A 19,864-nucleotide genomic window follows, 5' to 3' on the forward strand; every position below is an offset into this window, starting at 1 on the left:
TAAAAAAATGTTCGACACATAATGGCATAATCTTTGTAAAATGTAAAATCATGCAGCCCCTATTTTTAACTTGATAAAAATAGCTCAATGGAGTTAACTCAATGTCACACCCATGTAGCATGACTTACACAACAAGCTAACTAACAATTGCACCAAGAGGAAATAATGGTGTAATCTTTGTAAAATCTAAAATCATACAGCCCCTATTTTTAATTTGATAAAAATAACTCAATGGAGTTAGCTCAATTTCACACCCATGTAGCATGACTCACACAACAAGCTAACTAGCAATTGCACCAAGAGGTGCAAAGGAACGCAGATAGGAGTAGGGGAATGTGGAAAGAAAGTTGAAAAAAATAAACATTTTGATCATTAAGCGTTAGGAACCACTCTAGTCCTTGCAATCAAAGAGGTTGTCTTTTATTTTTTTTCCAAGACTAACTGCAATCAGTTTTAAAACTAATTCTATTTTTATAGTTGTGTTTTTTTAAGATTCACAATAAAAATGGCAATAAAAATAATAGCTATTAAAACAATTTTGTTAAACAAAATAATAAAACAATTAAAATTAAAATAAAATATCAATAACTTGCAATTTTGATTAATTTTATTTCATTTATAATTACAATACAATTTTGAATTAAATAGTTAAAATAAAAATACATCCAAATTAAAATCACAACAACTGAAATTATATCAAAATCACTCTCAAAATAAATTTAATAAAAGCACTTTACAAAGCAGTCACAAATCTCAGTAAATTGAAAATGATACTTTTGAATGGAATGGTTGAAAACACAATAGCTAGATTTACATTAAAGTCGGACCCAAAATAATAAAACAATAAAAACCCTTGCAACACAAATATGCCAATAACTTTGCAATTTTGAAAGATTATAAATCTCATAATTTCAATATATCTTTTGCTATATATATATATATATATATATATATATATATACTAAATTTGCCCCAGCAGAAGCGAACTCACCCACCCCGGTAGATTCAATATTCTCAAGATGAATTATTTGTGCCTTCAACCCTCACAAATAGGTTTTTATTTGTGAATCTGAATAATAATAAATTTAAATTAAAATATATGAACCAACCAAGAATTAAAAGAATCAAATCAACAGATACCAATCACATTTAACAAACACAATGCTAAAGCTTCTTTCCTCTCCAAACATCTTAGTGGAATATATAAAAACTAATTGAAATTAAGGAAAAATGGTGATGAATGGGTTCATGGGTAAACAACAAAAGTTCAAGGCCATGTTACACCCCCCTCAAAACTGTTATCTAGATTATTGTAACATGATATGATAATAATATTAATCCCCACATTCAAATGGTGTGCATAGATATATATTCATCCAAGTAGATGGCAAAGCCAGATTTCTAGGTTTGTATACCTGTTTTTTTAGCAGTTCAGCCATTTCTGCCTGTTTTTTAAGACAAAAAGATCCATTAATAATTAGTACATAGATTTTATGATAATAAAACAACCAATTGCCTAAAGAAAGCAGTACATCCTGTGGATATTTATATCAATTATAGGTTTGTCCACAGTACCTAGTTTTTTCGCAATAACTTGATCTCTTCTTTGAGTTCTGTTACTTAAGCTTCCAACTCAACAGTATATGCTTGCAAACAAGGAAAATTTTTTAAGGATTAATAGTCCTAGATAAAAATCTAGCAGCAAATACTAGGTTTGACAAACTGAGGGTTCTGTCAGAATGTTTGCCTAAACATAGTTAGGTCATTAAAATAGAGACAAACATCACAAAATTGATATCAATTGGTGAAACACAACAGTGATAGAAAAATCCTTTCATAATGCTTCTCCAACATTAGTTTATCGATCAAAACTAACATTCTTACAAAATAGGACAAGCAGATTGCTATGCTCAGTCAAGAGATCAAGGATAATTACTTACCTTAAGTTTAGAAGGGTTGACCTTTGAGGACAAGATGACAAGGCTTATTCAAAACCAAGCACGTGAGGTATCTTACATTCATTACAAGGTTTGGCACAATGTTACCCTCTAGCTCAGTTAAGACCTTTCGGACAAGCACACAACCAAAACTCTCTTTCCTACAACTTTGTTGCTTCCTTCTACAGGTGACCAGGAATACCATTAGGAGGGTTTGGATAATTTACCTTCTACCTCAGGGAAGACATAGATGATTGGGCAAGAAGACCCCTCTCTCCTACAACTTTGTTGCGTCCTTTTTGGAGCACCCCAGACAATTATGAGCAAAATCAAAGGCAAACAAACCATGATATCAAAGATTTGTAAGCCGCAAGCATGGAACTCCCAACCCATAGTAAAAAGATGAGGACCTAACAAGCACAGAGTGAACCATTAGTTTTGCGATCTCAAAATCCAACCAAAAATAGGTAGGTCACTTGTGCATGCAGTTCATTAGAAATGGCTTATACTTTACTCTTCAATCCTAATATCTTCCCTAATACATAGGTAGGTACCTTAAGCTAGAGAATGGATCTTAATGTAAGCTTATATGTAGTTAAAAGTACATTGTATAAACTATAATGTTGTAGGCTTTTGATCGATCCAACAAATAAAAATCTATAACATTAAGGACAAAATTACTCTTTCATGACCCTAAGATTAAAACATATGATACTTACTCTTTCATGAACCTAAGATTAAAACAAATGACACAAATGCTATTTTTACCCCTAATTTAGGTAAACCACAAAATATCATTTTTAGCAGAAAATTCATAAATTATGTGAAGAAAGACAGAGTTCAGATTTCTATAGAAGATTCAGTGTCTCGGCAATTCAAAATTTGACAAATAAAAACTATGCTTCTCATTTTTTACCAACATAGATATTCAATTACAACGAATCAGAGCCTACAGTGTACACACAATTCTTGAGTACCTGTCTCACGGGGAAAATTGTAAAATACATCACAGGAGAGCTTGTGCATGGACACAATTTCAAAAAGTATAAACAATCACCTGCAACAAGTGCACGATAGTTTTTTCATTGAAAAAAAGACACTCAGTACTGGGATTCTGGAAACTCCTCGCACATAACAAATAATAGAAAATAAGAAAATAAATATATTGCTTAACTTATCTTTTAGGAAATAATACAGTTTGTAATTGAGTTTGAGTTTGAGTTAGGTTTGTAATCTAATGCACCGAAAAAATCCAAGAGCAATTTTGAAGGGAAGGTTATGGTCCCAGAGCCAACAATTTGGGCCAAGCCAAATCAATTATAGGACCAAAGACTGAATGCAGGCCTCACATAGATCAGACCCATACTCTCTAACTTGTATTGTAAGGCGAAATCGCTGGTACAAAAAAGGCTAGTTTTATATTAGTACTTTTGGATTACATGATTTTGTCTCATGTCAAGAAGCATACAAAAGGTCTCAGACATTGGAACCATAATCTTAACTGTGTGTACATACTCTTGAGCATACATCCAGGGTAATGTTTATTGAGGGAAATGGGGCAAGTTTAAGATGAAATTGGAAAGAACGTTTCTATGCAATAATTCATGCTAAAGCATTGTACAGAGACATCTCCACTCATTCATTTTACAATCCATACATATCATAAACATATAATAATCAAAATGTTTTATTGATCATTTGACCTAGAAACACAGTAGAAAGTGAAGTACTAGCTAAATGTCATAGAGGACACCTTGTATACAATACTTGCCTACCCTCAACACAAAGGTTCAAGGCAGCAAAGCAAAAATCCCTAATATAGGCATGATGATCCTTTATTTTTGGTGGCTCCTTTTGCACTAATGGTGAAGAAAATATATCATTTGAATTTGTTTCTTTAAAATGAGAAAGAGGGTTGGCTGATGATGACCTCGAGAGATTCAATTAAGGGTCGAATCTTGGGGCTCATGTAAGGGCAGGTACCCACATACGTATTGCAGGGATAATGTTCGAGACATAATTTTGCTCACTCCGAAGTCTACAATCTTTACTTGTTGTTTATCAGCAAATAGGAGGGCTTTATATCTCTATGCACAATTTTGTGACGATGCAGATATCTCAAGCCCTCCAAGACCTGCCTTGCCACATTCAACAAGAACCTCTAAGACAGCATCTTGGATTTCCTCTACTTCAACGACCCTTCGTCCATGTACACTCCAAAACGAAGTAATTTTCTTCTCCCTTCTCGAAAATTTGGTATCATTTCACTATATATGGGGATTTTGTCTTCTTCAGGATTTCCATCACTCAAATTATCTGTCACCTCACGGTCAGTTGCGATTTCAATGAATGCCCTTCAGAGCTTAAAGGGCAGAAGTCTTTTTTTTATCAGACCTGGTACACATTTTTCCCCACTTCCATGGTCGAGAATCTGAATTCGCTCCATGTGAGATTTGACACGTCGCTGGAACCAACTGCACTCTGTGGAGGCAAAGGAAGTCGATAAAGTTGAGTCTTTTGGCATGCAGGGATGGGGATATTCAGCTGCGGACCCAACATTTTGTTCATTCAATTAATGAATGAATGATTATGGCTGGATCGAATTGATGAGACTCTAAAAATCACAAGGCAAAATAGGAGGCGAAAAGGCCCAAAGTAGAATCACCCCAGCTAAATCCATATGAATTAGAACTCCAGATTTCAAACTTTGAACTATGGCCAATTGGACAAAATCATCCATGTCTTCTCTTTACTCTTCCATCCCCTTCATCTTCGAAAGCGTGCCTCTCAGGGTCAAACAGGATGTCTCGACCTCATCGGGACTCGAAACCTCACCATTCAAGAACGATGTTTGTTTTCTCGCATATTATTCACATACCTTCGATCCAATAATCCAGAGACTAGGGGCGACACATCTAGTTTGGGAAATAATCCCTTCTCAAGTATTGTGGGAGCCGGGAGCTGCAAGTATCATCGCAGGCAGTTCTTCGAAGGTGTTGGGAGGAGATAAGAGGTGTGGAGAGGAACGGTGTCAAAGAAACACATATCAAAACCCCAAAACAGGAACCGAGCGAGAAAATTCCAGAGGAAATGCCAAGCGATCAAGGTCTATGTGTCAAATTTTAATTTGTTGAAGGAGGACGAAAATAACACTCTGCAATTGGCCAAGGTGAACAACATCTACTCACCCGCAGCATGCAGAGAAAATGCCTCTCGGCATAATAAAACACAATAATTTACAAACTATTTAATCTAGTCATACAAAAAAAAAGTTACTATAATTATCACAAGCATTTAATATATTGCCACAACTATTGAATGGTTTATGTTTAGCATGTTTCCACTCTTCATATATTCCAACAATATGGATTTTTTCAAGGAATTTTTCACATCAACTAAAGATAAGGTACAAAGAAATTGGCATGAGACCAATGTAGTGTGAAATACAAGTGACATGTGCTTGTTTCCAATTGCGGTGTAATCTTTCTTTGCGTTATTACTAACCTCTCTTAGGATTTACATTCACCATTTGAATGCAACTTCAAGTATCATCAATTATCAAACTCCTATATTGTTCATTTTCACTCATTGGAATTGTTGGTGTGATTGGCGCTCTTTGGTCGAAAGGCATCATTATTCTCATGCAACCTCTCCCTCACACAATCTTTAATCATATTTATAATGGGTTTGTTTGGTTCTAGCTCAAGATTCACATAATCATAACAGAAAGATACATCAGATTTGAAGTGCATGGTTATTCATTTCACTCTTGTTCATGATAGAATAGATTTCTACATGAATACTTGAATAGTAGCTCTAATCTCATATGTGGTGCACACTAAGTGAGATAGTCTAGCATCATAACAAGAATTATACTATATTCACCTGTTCTTAGAGCCACCTCTTTTTGGGTTGTGTGACCTATCAAATTTTCTACTCAACTAGATCATTTTTTTCCCTTGTAACCCCGAAGCAACCCTGACCTAGTTTTACTATTTAGGGATTCACCCCTTAGGTCTAAGGTGGGTCTAGAGCACCCTCCTACTACCTATAAGTGAGGGGAAAGGCCATTGAGGTGATAGTGGGTGTCTTTATTTATAGTTTCCTCTAAGCTCTAGTTAATAGGACTAGACTTTCCCTTCGCCAATATTTTGACCAACAACATTTTGGTGTCATTGGTGGGGAGAAATCCTTCTTCACGTGTCTAATTTTCTTTTTGATGAACATGACAATTTCATTTGTAAACTCCACTGCCTAAGTCGATGCCTAAGAGGTGCTCCACCAGGAGACCCTCCTAAGGAACTCTTCCATTTTTTTAGGACCTTGAAAACCTTATCCACCAACATATAAAGTAGATTAAGGAGACTACATAATTCTACAAAATATCCATGAATAAAATTTTATTAGGTGGGGATTATTTTGTAACTTTGGAAATTATGCATAATTCTACTCTCACCACACTAGTGCCATTAATCTGACCTCATCAATATGGTTATCCTCTTGGTTTCTAAAGAACATTAATCTACTACTCCATATTTTGAACCCTTGTATATATTCCCCTCTAAACAGATTTACCAGTACCATACCTATTTGAGTTCTAGTTGACTAAATGACTAGGCTAGGAAATTGACCAATGTAGATTACCAGTTACCAACAAAGAAAAATTCACTTAAAAGTTGAGTTGATCAAACATCAAGTTAGGCTGAAAAATAAATATATCAATTGACTATGAAGATATGTTGATTGGCCATGTTAGTTGCTAGACCAATTAAAACTCAGGCTAGGTTGACCAAATAAATACATTAGTCAACAACAAAGATTAATCAACTTGGCAATCAAGTTGGTTGACCATTAGGTTGGGTCAATCAAATAAATGCATTAGGTGACTACGAAGATAAGTCAAATGGGTAGTTTAGGTAGTCAACCAATGGAATGTTGGATTAGATCAACCAAATAAATATATCCATCAACTATGAAGATAACTTGATTGGGTAGTAGAGCTAGTCAAACAACGAAATTTCTATTTATCATCCCATCTACATGAATCTATTTCTCCACATGTTTCCTCCAACATTTGGTACTTTTTGGCTCCATTTTACAAAATAAAATTTCTCAAATAGTTGATAAGCACACTCAAAACTCTATCTATATTCCCTATCACTTCTAGTTCTCGGGCCATGCAGGTCTAGTGTTGAAATATTTGCTCTAATACTACTTTGTAATGTACCTAGTACCCTATGTCAACTATTGAGAGTATGGTTTATTTCTAAAACACAATTTCCCTTCTTGAACTTGATTTAATACCACTTTGTGATGTCCCCAGATCCATGTTGAAGCACAATACCACATATTTCTGTTATGATTTCATAATACATTCTATCCCAATATGTAATGAAATATGTATGCAATATGATAGGCCATGGCGGCTTCACATTTTTTACCAATATCTTATCATGATCATTCATAAAGGGGGATTTTAAAATTGTGAAAAATAGAGTCAATATATTGTAAGTATTGGGGAACTGATGTGGGGTGGGGGATTTATAAGTATTAGGGGGTATGAAAAAGGGGTATTTGGTAAAAGTAGGGGTTATTTTTATTAGAAATATATATTTAAAGGAGGGTTTAATAATAGGATTGGGATGTGATACAAGATTAAACAATACAAAATTGTGATATTAGGAATTTTAGGGGGGTTTTAAAATTGTTAAAAATAGAGTCAAAATATTTTATGTATTGGGGCACTGATGTGGGGTGGGGGGTATATAGCTATTGGGGGTATGAAAAAATGGGTATTTGGTAAAAGTAGGGGTTATTTTTATTAGAAAGATGTATTTTAAGGGGGGTTCAATAATAGGATTTGGGATGTGATATAGGGTTAAACAATACAAAATTGTGATATCAAGAATTTCATTAACAATTACAACATCTTCAATAACAAAATCCATAAATTACATAGAATATAATAAATGAACCATAACACTTATCTAATGAACAAATGTCGTTTATTGGATATGTACAGAGGATGTTCCTCCCAACCATAGGATTTTCAACTCTAGTTCTCACTAGCAAGCCACCTACTTATTGGGGCTATGAGCCCACAGGGACGAATGACTCTCTGGTTTCCTAAGATCCCTCACACAATCTTATGCCCAACAAATGTCAACATACATAATCCTACAACATTTTCAACTTCATACTCTCTTCCCTAACCTATGCCATGCCAGGGATGGAATCCTCTTCTCTTCTTTGTAATCCCTTAGGAAATTCCCACTTCCTCTAGGGCTACAATGCAAACTATCTAGGAATATCAATGTTTGGTAACTAGAAACTATGATTGTTTATGGAGCCTCAACTGCCATAAACCCATCCTTAGGATTCCAGACAATAACATAATAGATTTATATAGTAGGCATCACAACTCACTATCACACGTCAAATGGTGCTAGTTTGATATATGCTCATTATGAACTCCCTAAATGGCCAAAGAGTTAACTACTTCCAAAAACAATGAATTGGTAGAATGATGGTCCAATGTTATCACTCAGTATCGACACATTGATCAAATCTCTCTTTTATCATTTTTGTGGATTAATATTTGTCTCTAAGGATTCGAAGGAATTATTGACAAAAACGAGTTGCTACTTTATTTATCTTCTTTGTGGATTAATTTGTATTCTTATGGAGTCGGATAAGATTATGATTATATTTGTGACTCATCTATGAATACCTTATGTTGGGGTACATTGCACACAATAATTCATCATGACTTTATTATGACCTACACTTTGGCCATCATTAACCCCTTTCATACATTATTAGGGACATATATGACCACATTTTATTTGCCACTAGAAATTCCCTATTATTTGGATTTTTTTTCTATTTTTAGCAAGGGGACTACCTAGGACGGTATGTGGTAATGACTAGATTTTGATTCGCAATGACTATATAAATTAAATGGCTGGTAAATGTCTTTAGGCATCAATCATAATAAGCATTAAAACAAATTTTTAATGTAATGATATACTAATCATTTTTTACATTTACATAAGTAGCACAACCATATAAATTAAATGCAAAATTTTGTTCATGTCACTTAGTGAGAATTGAAGCTAGGTGGGGGGCTTTGAGTCCTTCCTACCATCCACCTTGATAAGCCCAATTGACCTATTTTAAATTATTATTATTATCATTATTATAAAAGAAAATAACATATATAGATTTTAAAAACATGGAAAAATATTATTAACCATGGAGATTTACACCATTTTATCATGAATATTCTTAATTGTAAATAGATTTTGTTACAATGATATGGGTCATACCATGTCTTATCAATACTTCATGCTCAAAAAACCATAACTCACTTCATATGACATATTGATGTGACATTTTTTTTAAATTAATTAATTTAATTAAAAAGTAAAAAATAGCATAACTACTTTGAAAATAAATCTCAATTTTTTTATTTTTTTTTCAGGAGGGCCGGGCCCACTTGAAGAAGCTATATATTGTCAAATACATTCTGTACATAGTACATACATCCCTGGCCATGACCCAAATACGCTGCAGCGCAGCTCCACAGGACTCGATACTGGCCAGAGGCGTATAAACCGACCGCCCCGACCCTTACATCATGCACTCACGTGCAAATCTCAATTTTTTTATTTGTATATATTATTATGAATATTCTAAAATATTTCATAAAAGTTAAATCTTACTATCTATCAAATTAAATTAAAATTAAAATTCTAAAAATTATGTTTTCATTATAAACATTCGTATTAAAAAAAAAATACATTTAAAATAATATTTTTCCACCAAATTTCTAAGTAAATCATTAAACTTCCCCACATAAAACCACCTGTTACTAATTTGTTCCTCTTCTATTCGTCCACTGAAGAGGATTTTGAGGACATTGTTGTCACTAGATGATTGATCTGCATCACCTGAAAATCAGGGAAATAAAAATATACTTAATACTAACCGATGAGGTCATGCAGCAATGAATGGAATAGACACATTTATTCTCATGGCTTCAACTCTCTATAAAAAGTTTAATTAAGGAAACTTATCAAAAGTGATTTATGTTTAACAGTACTAGAAAAAAACTTACCTCTTTTTCCCAATTGGTTTTCCAGGTAATAAATACGAGGACAATGGTTTGCATTGCAGTTCCGCATATCATTCCGATCCAAATCCCCTGCAACCAGCATTATAAGCAGTATAATGCTACAAATAAAATCTACATCCATGAAAACTGATAAACAGGTATTCTAGTAATAAAGTGTACTCACCATTATACTTAAATCAAAAACAAAACCCAATATCAGGCCAAATGGAAGACCAATGAAATAGTAGCATATAATGTTTACATAAGCAACAATGTACTGTTTTCCTAGACCAACCGCCACACCTGATTGGAAATAAAAACGAAATTAAAAAAAGACTTCATCTCTACCCTAAGATTATAAATGCATTAAAAATCTAAGATTATAAATGTCATAACATCTGAGAAAAAATCGTAAGAAATGGGAATTTGAAGAGGTTGTGATATGCAGTTTACCGATGAGAACCGGCTGTACACTGTTGAGGATGATTGTGCATGCTAACAAGATGGCCAATTTGGCAACAGCCGCTTGCACTGCAGTGCTCTTTGTAAACAAATAACCCAAATCACTGCGGAAAAGCAGCAGAAGCACCAAAATGACAATTCCTATAATAGAGGAATAGGCCGTTGAGAGAAGTATAGAAAATTTGGCTCCACGGGGATTCTGGGCTCCAAGTTGGTTGGCCACCCTCACACTGCATCCAACAGTTCAAGGGAATGTAAGGGTGCTCTTCAACAGATACTGGGGCTTCTATTGCATCAGTCTTGACTACAAAGGCGCTCTTAAAGTTTAAAGTTTTTGAGGAATTACCTGGTTGCAACAAGAAATCCAAGCGGTATAGACAATTCCCAGTCGTTGATGTTCAAGCTGTAAGGTATTCAGACACCATATAGTTTAACATGAATGCAACCTCTTATTCTGTAATAGCTAAATCGAGCACTATAATTTCATTGACTTGACAGATTGCGATTGTTTTATCTTTTCATTAAAATATGAAAAGTAATTACTTGTGTTGCCAAAAACTGTACTGCAGGCTTGGAATGGAGCTCTGTGGCTCCACTCAAGCGATGTGTGGCTTGGCATAGCAAACTGCGATTGGAATTGAATTCTGCGGCCCCTCTGAAGCCAATCTGTGGCTTGACAGGGCAGATTGTGAATGTTTCATTTTGTATACCTATTTCATACTGAACACTGGTTGGATTCATATGTGGATTGCTACCTCCGCTGACACTAATCTACATGCCCACTTCATAGTGGACAGTGTACCTCTGATTCATAGCGTAGATTACTCCATCTTTTTCACAATTAATGTTAATGGTTTTTTCTGTATCATATAAAAATGAAATAGAGATATTTAAAGCCCATTTGCTTACCAAATAGTGAGGGAATTAACAAGAACTTCAGTGTTCTTTACTTGTCCTGTCAGCAGAACCAAAGTTCTGTAATACCAAATCTCCAAGCTGTTGATAACAATGGAAAACCTTAGAAATCCCAATGCATAATGGGTAATGGTTTTGCAGTGGGTAAATAGGGATATCCTCAGATAAGCTAGTCATATAAATACGTTATTCAAAGCTCAAAAGGACTTACCATAGCATAACACCAGATGCAACAGATAGTTTTAGAAATGGCCAAATTTCACAAAAAGCTTCCCTTGAAAATCCAATCCATGTGAGTGGGCACCCTCCACAGGTAACATACAGGAATTGGATAATAGCAGGTATCCACCACCCAATGTCTAGTGAGGCTAGTGCCCCGTTGAGGCCCATATTCCACTTCAAAACAAAGAGCCAATTTAACAAAACGGAGACTACTATTCCAACTGCAGCTGACCATGCTATGATACTGTTCTTTCTCTGTGAAATTAAATATCTCTGAATGGCAAAATAGAATGGAAATGAAAAATGAAGAGGAATGCACCACAGTGCTACTCTCCCAGATAGTTGAGAGACATCCTCAGACTGTCTCAGGAGCCTGAGAATAGGGGTTGTAAACAAAAACAGGGGAAGAAGAAGAACTGCGAATCCCAGGAGCCCAATCCAAGAGCGTTGGAGATATATTCCGAGCATATGGTGTTTATTTCCGCCAACAGCTTGCCCACAAAGAGTCCCAAGCGCAATCCGCATTCCAATCTGTTAAAGCAAGATTAAAGTATAAAACATTACATTTCACAACACTTTCTCCTACAACCCCGTTTACTGCACAAATTATATACATGATTCTAAATTGCAGTCAAAGACAAAGGTACATTTTAGAAAACAAGTGAAACACTGTTTTTTTATCATGTCTTCTGGTTTTATATGTTTTGTGTAAGCCTAGCTTAACCTTTACGGTCTTCAACTTCTATTTCCATAAAATTTTAAACCTAGAAGTTGATAAAAACTTAAAATGTATAGATCAGATTAGAAGTCAATAAATGTTAGAAACTGCTATTAGAAACAGCAAAAGGCTCATTGCTTTTTAACGTTAAAGCAGTTTCTAATCTTAATGTGACCCGATCTAATCTTAAAGCATTTAGATTTTATCCTAAAGCAGTTTCTAATCTAAAGCATTAGATCTTAAGCGTTGAATTGGTATATGATGGACGTACCAGATTAGAGTTAAATAATATATAAAGGATTGGGTCCTCTCTCTCCCACACACAAGAGTTGCATTCTTCTCCATCAAAAAGCACATAAAGAAAGTGAGGGCAAGAGGAGAGAAACCGAATTCTGAAGAAGAGGAACAGTCAGGAGTCAGATCAAAGTAGATGGCAGCCATTACATCTTCCGCTGTTGATCAAGGTATGTCATCTCATATAAAGTTCTGTTTGTGAAATATTCGGTATTGATGATCTTTGGGCTGTAAGTTAAGACTTTTACATTTGGTATCGGAGCCAATCAATAACTGAATATTTCCTATGATTGCAATTGATCTGTTTTGTGCTTTACTCATGTGATTGAGCCTTCGGGAAATTGTGGGGTTTCATGAATGGTATCAATGTTGTTCTGTATGTACCAGAGCACGCCAAACCCTAAACGGCTTTTTGATTGTTCCCAACAATGGGTTTCCTTCGTTTGATTTTAACACTATGATTTTTCATGTTTGAGGAAAGGATTTCTCATCAACTGGTTGCTTCCTCATTTCTGTTTTCCAAATGGCTTTGAGAATTCACGCCTTCTTGTGTCCACCCGGTATTCTCCCATTCATAGTAACGGCTAAAGTCGATTCCAAAGAGTCTTGCTTGGTAACAGCAGCATATCGCTAATGTATGTTTCGACATTCACCCATCAAGGAAATGACTTGAATTTTTATAGTTATCTTTTGCATACGAGTGCGTGTATGACCATTCGATGAGGATAGTCCTTGCAGTATTTGTTTATGAGCTCCCATCCGAGTTCAATAAGGATTAGCTTGAGAACAGCCGTTGCGCCAGTCATTTGTTCGCTACAGAGGTCGCCATACACCGTGCTCTGTTGAATAGATCAGTGCGCGTGTTACTGTCTCTTATCATGTCACTAAGGTGGTCATTGCCTTGAGCTTCTCCATTGTAATTCGTTTGATAGCCCGGAGCACGCTCAATTTAATTCGACAATCATCGCCTCGAAGGAAAACTCATCCTTGGAACTGTATCATTGTTCGGTTGTCACAACCCTATTGCATGTCACATAACCATAACGTCGGAGCCTTTAGCTTCCATACATTGCACAAATTCTTGCTTGGACTAGAACTCTGAATTATGCTCCGCGGTGATCCTTGGGTTTCGATGCTCTTTGTATTTTCGAGATGCCATATAATGATGGATCCAGGTCACCTAGAAAATTGCCGCATCATTGTGTGTTCGCTGTGTATGTTGGAATGAATATGCGGTGAATATAAGTTATTGAATCCTGGTAGATAGTCAAATTTGTGCACTGTAAGAAGACTAACAAAGCAATCATTTTTTGTACAGAGTTGAGTAGAACTCCTGTAGGAAAGTTACAATTTCGATTGAATTTGAAATTTGGGCATAAAAGTAATTGCTCTATGACTGATTGTTTTGCATAAGGTATGTGCTATAAATTATTTATGCACATGAGATTTATGATCACCAAAGTGGTCAAAATCAGAATGTTGTTTCGCATCAAGTATGTGTTATAAATCATTTATGCACATGAGATTTATGATTTTGTTAATCACCAAAGTGGTCAAAATCAGAATAATCGTTTAGTGCATAATTGACATAACGATTATTGATAGAAATTGCCAGTTATAAAAATACCAATTAAAGCTGGCGTCACTAATGATAGAACCTGAGAACTTACCCAAAGGAAAGTCTTGTTCTATAACTAGTTGACATGATGAGGTTTAATAGATATTTTGATTAAATAAATATTGATCATCCAAAGATGTCAGTTCTATTTGATTGAATATATTTATTACCTGCTTATGTTTTGGTATTTAATTATGTTAAGTATAAGATAGTATCTCCCCAAAGGAGTGCTATATTATACTATTATGTCTACATTTGAATCGCGTTAGTTATGAGCTTATATTGATTTCATTTTTAATTTGCAGGAGTTACCATGAATACACATGCTTCATCTGTTACATTGTTCACTGGTGTTAATTTTTCTGAATGGAAAGAACAAGTCAATTTCCATTTAGGTATTCAGGATCTTGACTTGGCACTCCTTGTGGATAAGCCTGCTGCTCTTACAAGAGATAGTACTGAGGCAGAAAAATCACACCATAAAGCATGGGAACGCAGTAACAGATTGAGCCTTATGTTTATTAAGATGACTGTTGCTAACAACATCAAGTCAACAATTCCACAAACAGAAAGCGCTAAGGAATATATGCAGTCTGTGGAAGAGCGTTTTCGTTCAGCTGATAAGTCACTCGCTGGTTCTCTTATGGCAGAACTCACGACCATGAAGTTTGATGGGTCGCGAACTATGCAAGAGCACATTATAGAGATGACTAATATTGCAGCAAGGTTAAACTCCCTGGGACTTACAGTAGAGGATTCTTTTCTTGTCCAGTTCATCCTGAACTCGCTACCTTCTGAATATGGACCTTTTCAGATTAACTATAACACTATAAAGGATAAGTGGAATGTTAATGAATTGGTCAGTAGTCTTGTTCAGGAAGAAGGACGTTTGAAAAATCAAGTGAATCACTCAGTAAGTTTTGTGAGTAATAAAGCTGGTAAAGAAAAGAAAGGAAAATCAAGTCATTTCAAGAAGAAAAAGGCACCTGCTAAGAATGGGCAGGATGAGGAAAAGAAGGAACTAAAGAGTGTTCAATGTCGTATCTGTAAAAAGAGACTTATCGTCTAATTCTAGAAAGTGGATATGTATTAAACTTATACAGTACCCTTTATGTACCTTCATTATCTAGAAACCTTATTTCCGCAAGTAAATTGGATATTTCTGGTTTTAGATGTATGATTGGGTCTGGTTGTTTCGATTTATATAAGAATGCTGATAATGTTGGTTCTGGTATTCTAATTGATGGTTTATATAAATTGAAACTGAATGACACTTATGCGAATTCCTTGTTGAATGTAGTAAATAATGTTGGATGAAAACGTAGCATGTTGAATGAAAATTCTGCTTTCTTGTGGCATAAACGACTAGGTCATATATCCAAAGAAAGAATGATGAGATTAGTAAGTAATGAAATTTTGTCAAATTTGGACTTTAGTGATCTAGAATTATGTGTGGATTGTATTAAAGGTAAACAAACCAAACATAATAACATAATAAGAAAGGAGCCACTAGAAGCAGCCAGCTTCTTGAACTAATACACACTGATATTTGTGAATGTCCTTGAGACGTTTGTAAATGAAGTTGAGAGGCAATTAGAAACTGGTAATGCAAGATTCATTGAGAATGGTGAAGTCAGTGGGAGTACTAGAAGAGAAATAGTAGAAATAAAGGAAACAAGGGTAAATGTTATATTACCTAGAATAGTTCCTCCATCTACTATTACTCCAAATGTTGTTCCAGCTGTTGTATAACAGCATGATGATAATGAACAACATATAAATGAAGAAGTACTTCCTGAAGGAAATGACTTACATAATGCTGATATGCATGAACCACAACAAGTAGCATTAAGAAGACCTCAAAGAAATCGTAGGTCAGCTATTTCTAATGATTATGTGGTTTATATGCAAGAATCATATTATGATATTGGAATCAATAAGGATCCAGTTTCGTTTTCACATGCTGTAGAAAGAAAAGAGTCAAAGGAATGGATTAATGCCATGAAAGAAGAACTGAAATCCATGCAACAGAATGAAGTTTGGGATCTCGTTGAGTTACCACATGGCTGTAAAAGAGTCGGATGCAAATGGGTTTTTAAAACCAAACACAACTCTAGTGGTAATATCAAACGGTATAAAGCTAGACTTGTTGCTAAGGGTTACACTCAGAAAGATGGTGTTGATTACAAGGAGACATTTTCTCCCGTTTCGAAAAAGGACTCACTAAGAATAATAATGACATTAGTAGCTCATTATGATTTGGAGTTGCATCAAATGGATGTGAAAACAGCTTTTCTGAATGGAGATCTTGATGAGGATGTTTATATGGATCAACCTGAGGGTTTTTCTGTAGAAAGTAAAGAACAATTGGTGTGTAAACTTAAGAAGTCAATATATGGGCTTAAACAAGCATCCCGGCAGTGGTATATTAAGTTCAATACCATTATTACATCTTTTGGTTTTAAGGAAAATACGGTTGATCACTGTATATACCGAAAGATCAGTGGGAGCAAGTTTATTTATCTGGTCCTTTATGTTGATGACGTCTTGCTTGCTGCAAATAATTTAAGTATATTGCATGAGACTAAGGGATTTCTCTCAACGAAAGATTACATGCTCATCCAATGAATCGGAAGTGATTGGATATAGCGATTCAGATTTTGCTGGATGCATCGATACTAGAAAATCGACTTTTGGTTACCTGTTTATGTTTGCTCAAGGTGCCATATCATGGAAAAGTGAAAAACAGACTATCGTTGCTTCATCCACTATGGAGGCAGAATTTGTGGCATATTTTGAAGCCACAATTCATGCATTATGGTTGCGGAACTTTATTTCAGGACTTGCGGTTGTCGACACCATTAGCAAGCCGCTGAAAATTTATTGTGATAACTCTGCAGCAGTAATTTTCTCAAAGAACGAAAAGTACTCTAAAGGTGCCAAACATATGGAACTAAAGTATCTTGTTGTGAAAGATGAGGTTCAGAAACAAAGAATGTCAATCATGCACATCAGGACAGAACTTATGATTACAGACCCTTTGACGAAAGGGTTACAACCAAGACAATTTAAGGAACATGTTCAAAGAATGGGTCTTGGTTGTATTAATGATAATTGATGTGTGACATTCTGAGCTCTTTTATGTGTTTCTGATATACAATCATGTGTTTCTTGTTTTAATGTAGTAATACGTATTTTATGTAATTTTAAACAAGAAAGAGTCTTATAAAGATATTATGTTTAATCATTATGATATAAGACATTATGTGGACTATTATGCTGTTTTATATAAATTATGAGTATGAATTGATGGATTGCTGGTATTGTAGTATATGGAAGGGAATGCATTGAATTAATAGTGCACAACCGCCATAACTCTCAGCAATTTATCATAGTATGATGTTCAACACTTAATATTATGAATAGTCGGGTCAAGTGGGAGAATGTTAGAAACTGCTATTAGAAACCGCAAAAGGCTCATTGCTTTTTAACGTTAAAGCAATTTCTAATCTTAATGTGACCCGATCTAATCTTAAAGCATTTAGATTTTATCCTAAAGCAGTTTCTAATCTAAAGCATTAGATCTTAAGCGTTGAATTGGTATATGATGGATGTACCAGATTAGAGTTAAATAATATATAAAGGATTGGGTCCTCTCTCTCCCACACACAAGAGTTGCATTCTTCTCCATCAAGAAGCACATAAAGAAAGTGAGGGCAAGAGGAGAGAAACCGAATTCTGAAGAAGAGGAACAGTCAGGAGTCAGATCAAAGTAGATGGCAGCCATTACATCTTCCGCTGTTGATCAAGGTATGTCATCTCATATAAAGTTATGTTTGTGAAATATTCGGTATTGATGATCTTTGGGCTGTATGTTAAGACTTTTACAATAAAGACTTGGACAATCATACTCATCAAGATTCCAGAATCGAACCCTATAATGAGACGAACCATCAAAGAAAACGCTGCAAGTTCCACATCACCAATGTGCCCAACAAATGCCTGTGTAATCACAGTTAATCCTGAGGTTGCTACTCGACTGACGATAGCCGCCGCTGCAATGCCCCATATGACTTTCGACTCCAACCAAAACGATCCTCTGCTGGTAGCTGCCGACAAATCCTTCGTGCTTCTATCTGTTTCATTTTGGACGAGAGGACTACAGAGCTGCCCTTCTTCCATAATGGAGGACTGTATGTCCACACAAATGACTTGCGTGCTGAAATCCCTCTGCAACACTACGTTAAATAATGTTATTCAATGCTGCAGTAGGGAAACTCAAAATCAGTGGACCGTCTATATCCATCCAATTTGCAGCAAGAACGGGATAAATCTCTAGAGACCTTACTGTAATTTTACCAAAACAGTAACGTAATAATTATTACCACATCACCATAACACAAGCGGGTTTTAATACAATATTTAAGATAATTTTTGAGTAAATCATTTTAATTTCAGATAAAAGAAAATGTGTGTATTGTCTTAAGTATTGTATTTACGCTGATGTCTCAAATTAAAATGTCTTAAAATATTGTCTCTATAATGACAATATATAACACAAGCATTTTTGTCTCTCTAAAGACAATTTTATTTTTGTCTCTCTCAACAATAGTTGGGATTAAAGACATACTGTCTTTAAAGAGACAATGTCTTTGATTCTAACTATCGTCTTTCTAGAGACAATAAAAAATTACATTCAAAGATAATACAACATCACTTTTGTTTCTTTAGAAGCAATATAAAATAATGAATCTAGAAAAATATCTCACCATTGAAATAAACCAATATTAAAAGTATTTAATTAAAAGCAAACTACAATGTCATTGATTAATTCATATTAGGACAGAGTGGAATCGAACCACCAACCTCTTGCTTAGTGCTCTTCCATTGAGCTAGCACCATTTAAAGAATTATGTGAGAGTTATGGTGGTCCTTGAAATTTCATATATAAACATTGATTTTTAAAAAATGCAAGTGCTCTTCCATTGAGTTAGTACCCTTTGAAGAATTGTGTGAGAGTTATTGTAGTCCTTGCAATTGCATATATAGGCATTAATTTTAAAAAAATGTTCGACACATAATGGCATAATCTTTGTAAAATGTAAAATCATGCAGCCCCTATTTTTAACTTGATAAAAATAACTCAATGGAGTTAACTCAATGTCACACCCATGTAGCATGACTTAAAACAACAAGCTAACTAACAATTGCACCAAGAGGAAATAATGGTGTAATCTTTGTAAAATCTAAAATCATACAGCCCCTATTTTCAATTTGATAAAAATTACTCAATGGAGTTAGCTCAATGTCACACCCATGTAGCATGACTCACACAACAAACTAATTAGAAATTGCACCAAGAGGTGCAAAGGAACGCAGATAGGAGTAGGGGAATATGGAAAGAAAGTTGAAAAAAATAAACATTTTGATCATTAAGCGTTAGGAACCACTCTAGTCCTTTCAATCAAATAGGTTGTCTTTTATATTTTTTCCAAGACTAACAGCAATCAGTTTTAGAACTAATTCTATTTTTATAGTTGTGTTTTTTTAAGATTCACAATAAAAATGTCAATAAAAATAAT

The 19,864-nt window shown here is 34.9% G+C and overlaps 1 protein-coding gene across 1 annotated transcript; it reads right to left on the reverse strand.

Annotated features, from left to right (window-relative positions):
• Positions 1–9,739: 9,739 nt before the first annotated feature.
• LOC149170302 (protein DETOXIFICATION 27-like) lies at positions 9,740–18,664 on the reverse strand. Its single transcript, XM_089427288.1, has 8 exons — positions 18,186–18,664; positions 11,642–12,183; positions 11,425–11,511; positions 10,862–10,918; positions 10,507–10,745; positions 10,238–10,356; positions 10,057–10,143; positions 9,740–9,889 (listed from the first exon to the last, which is right to left on the reverse strand). Exons 1-8 carry the CDS (start codon positions 18,462–18,464, stop codon positions 9,827–9,829), a joined length of 1,473 nt encoding a protein of 490 aa, XP_089283414.1. The 5' UTR covers positions 18,465–18,664; the 3' UTR covers positions 9,740–9,826.
• Positions 18,665–19,864: the final 1,200 nt, after the last annotated feature.

This window comes from Pinus tabuliformis, chromosome 4_2 (genome assembly GCF_031772625.1).
Source record: "Pinus tabuliformis cultivar Carrire ecotype Pingquan chromosome 4_2, CPIR1, whole genome shotgun sequence".
In the NCBI taxonomy this organism is placed as follows: Eukaryota; Viridiplantae; Streptophyta; class Pinopsida; order Pinales; family Pinaceae; genus Pinus; species Pinus tabuliformis.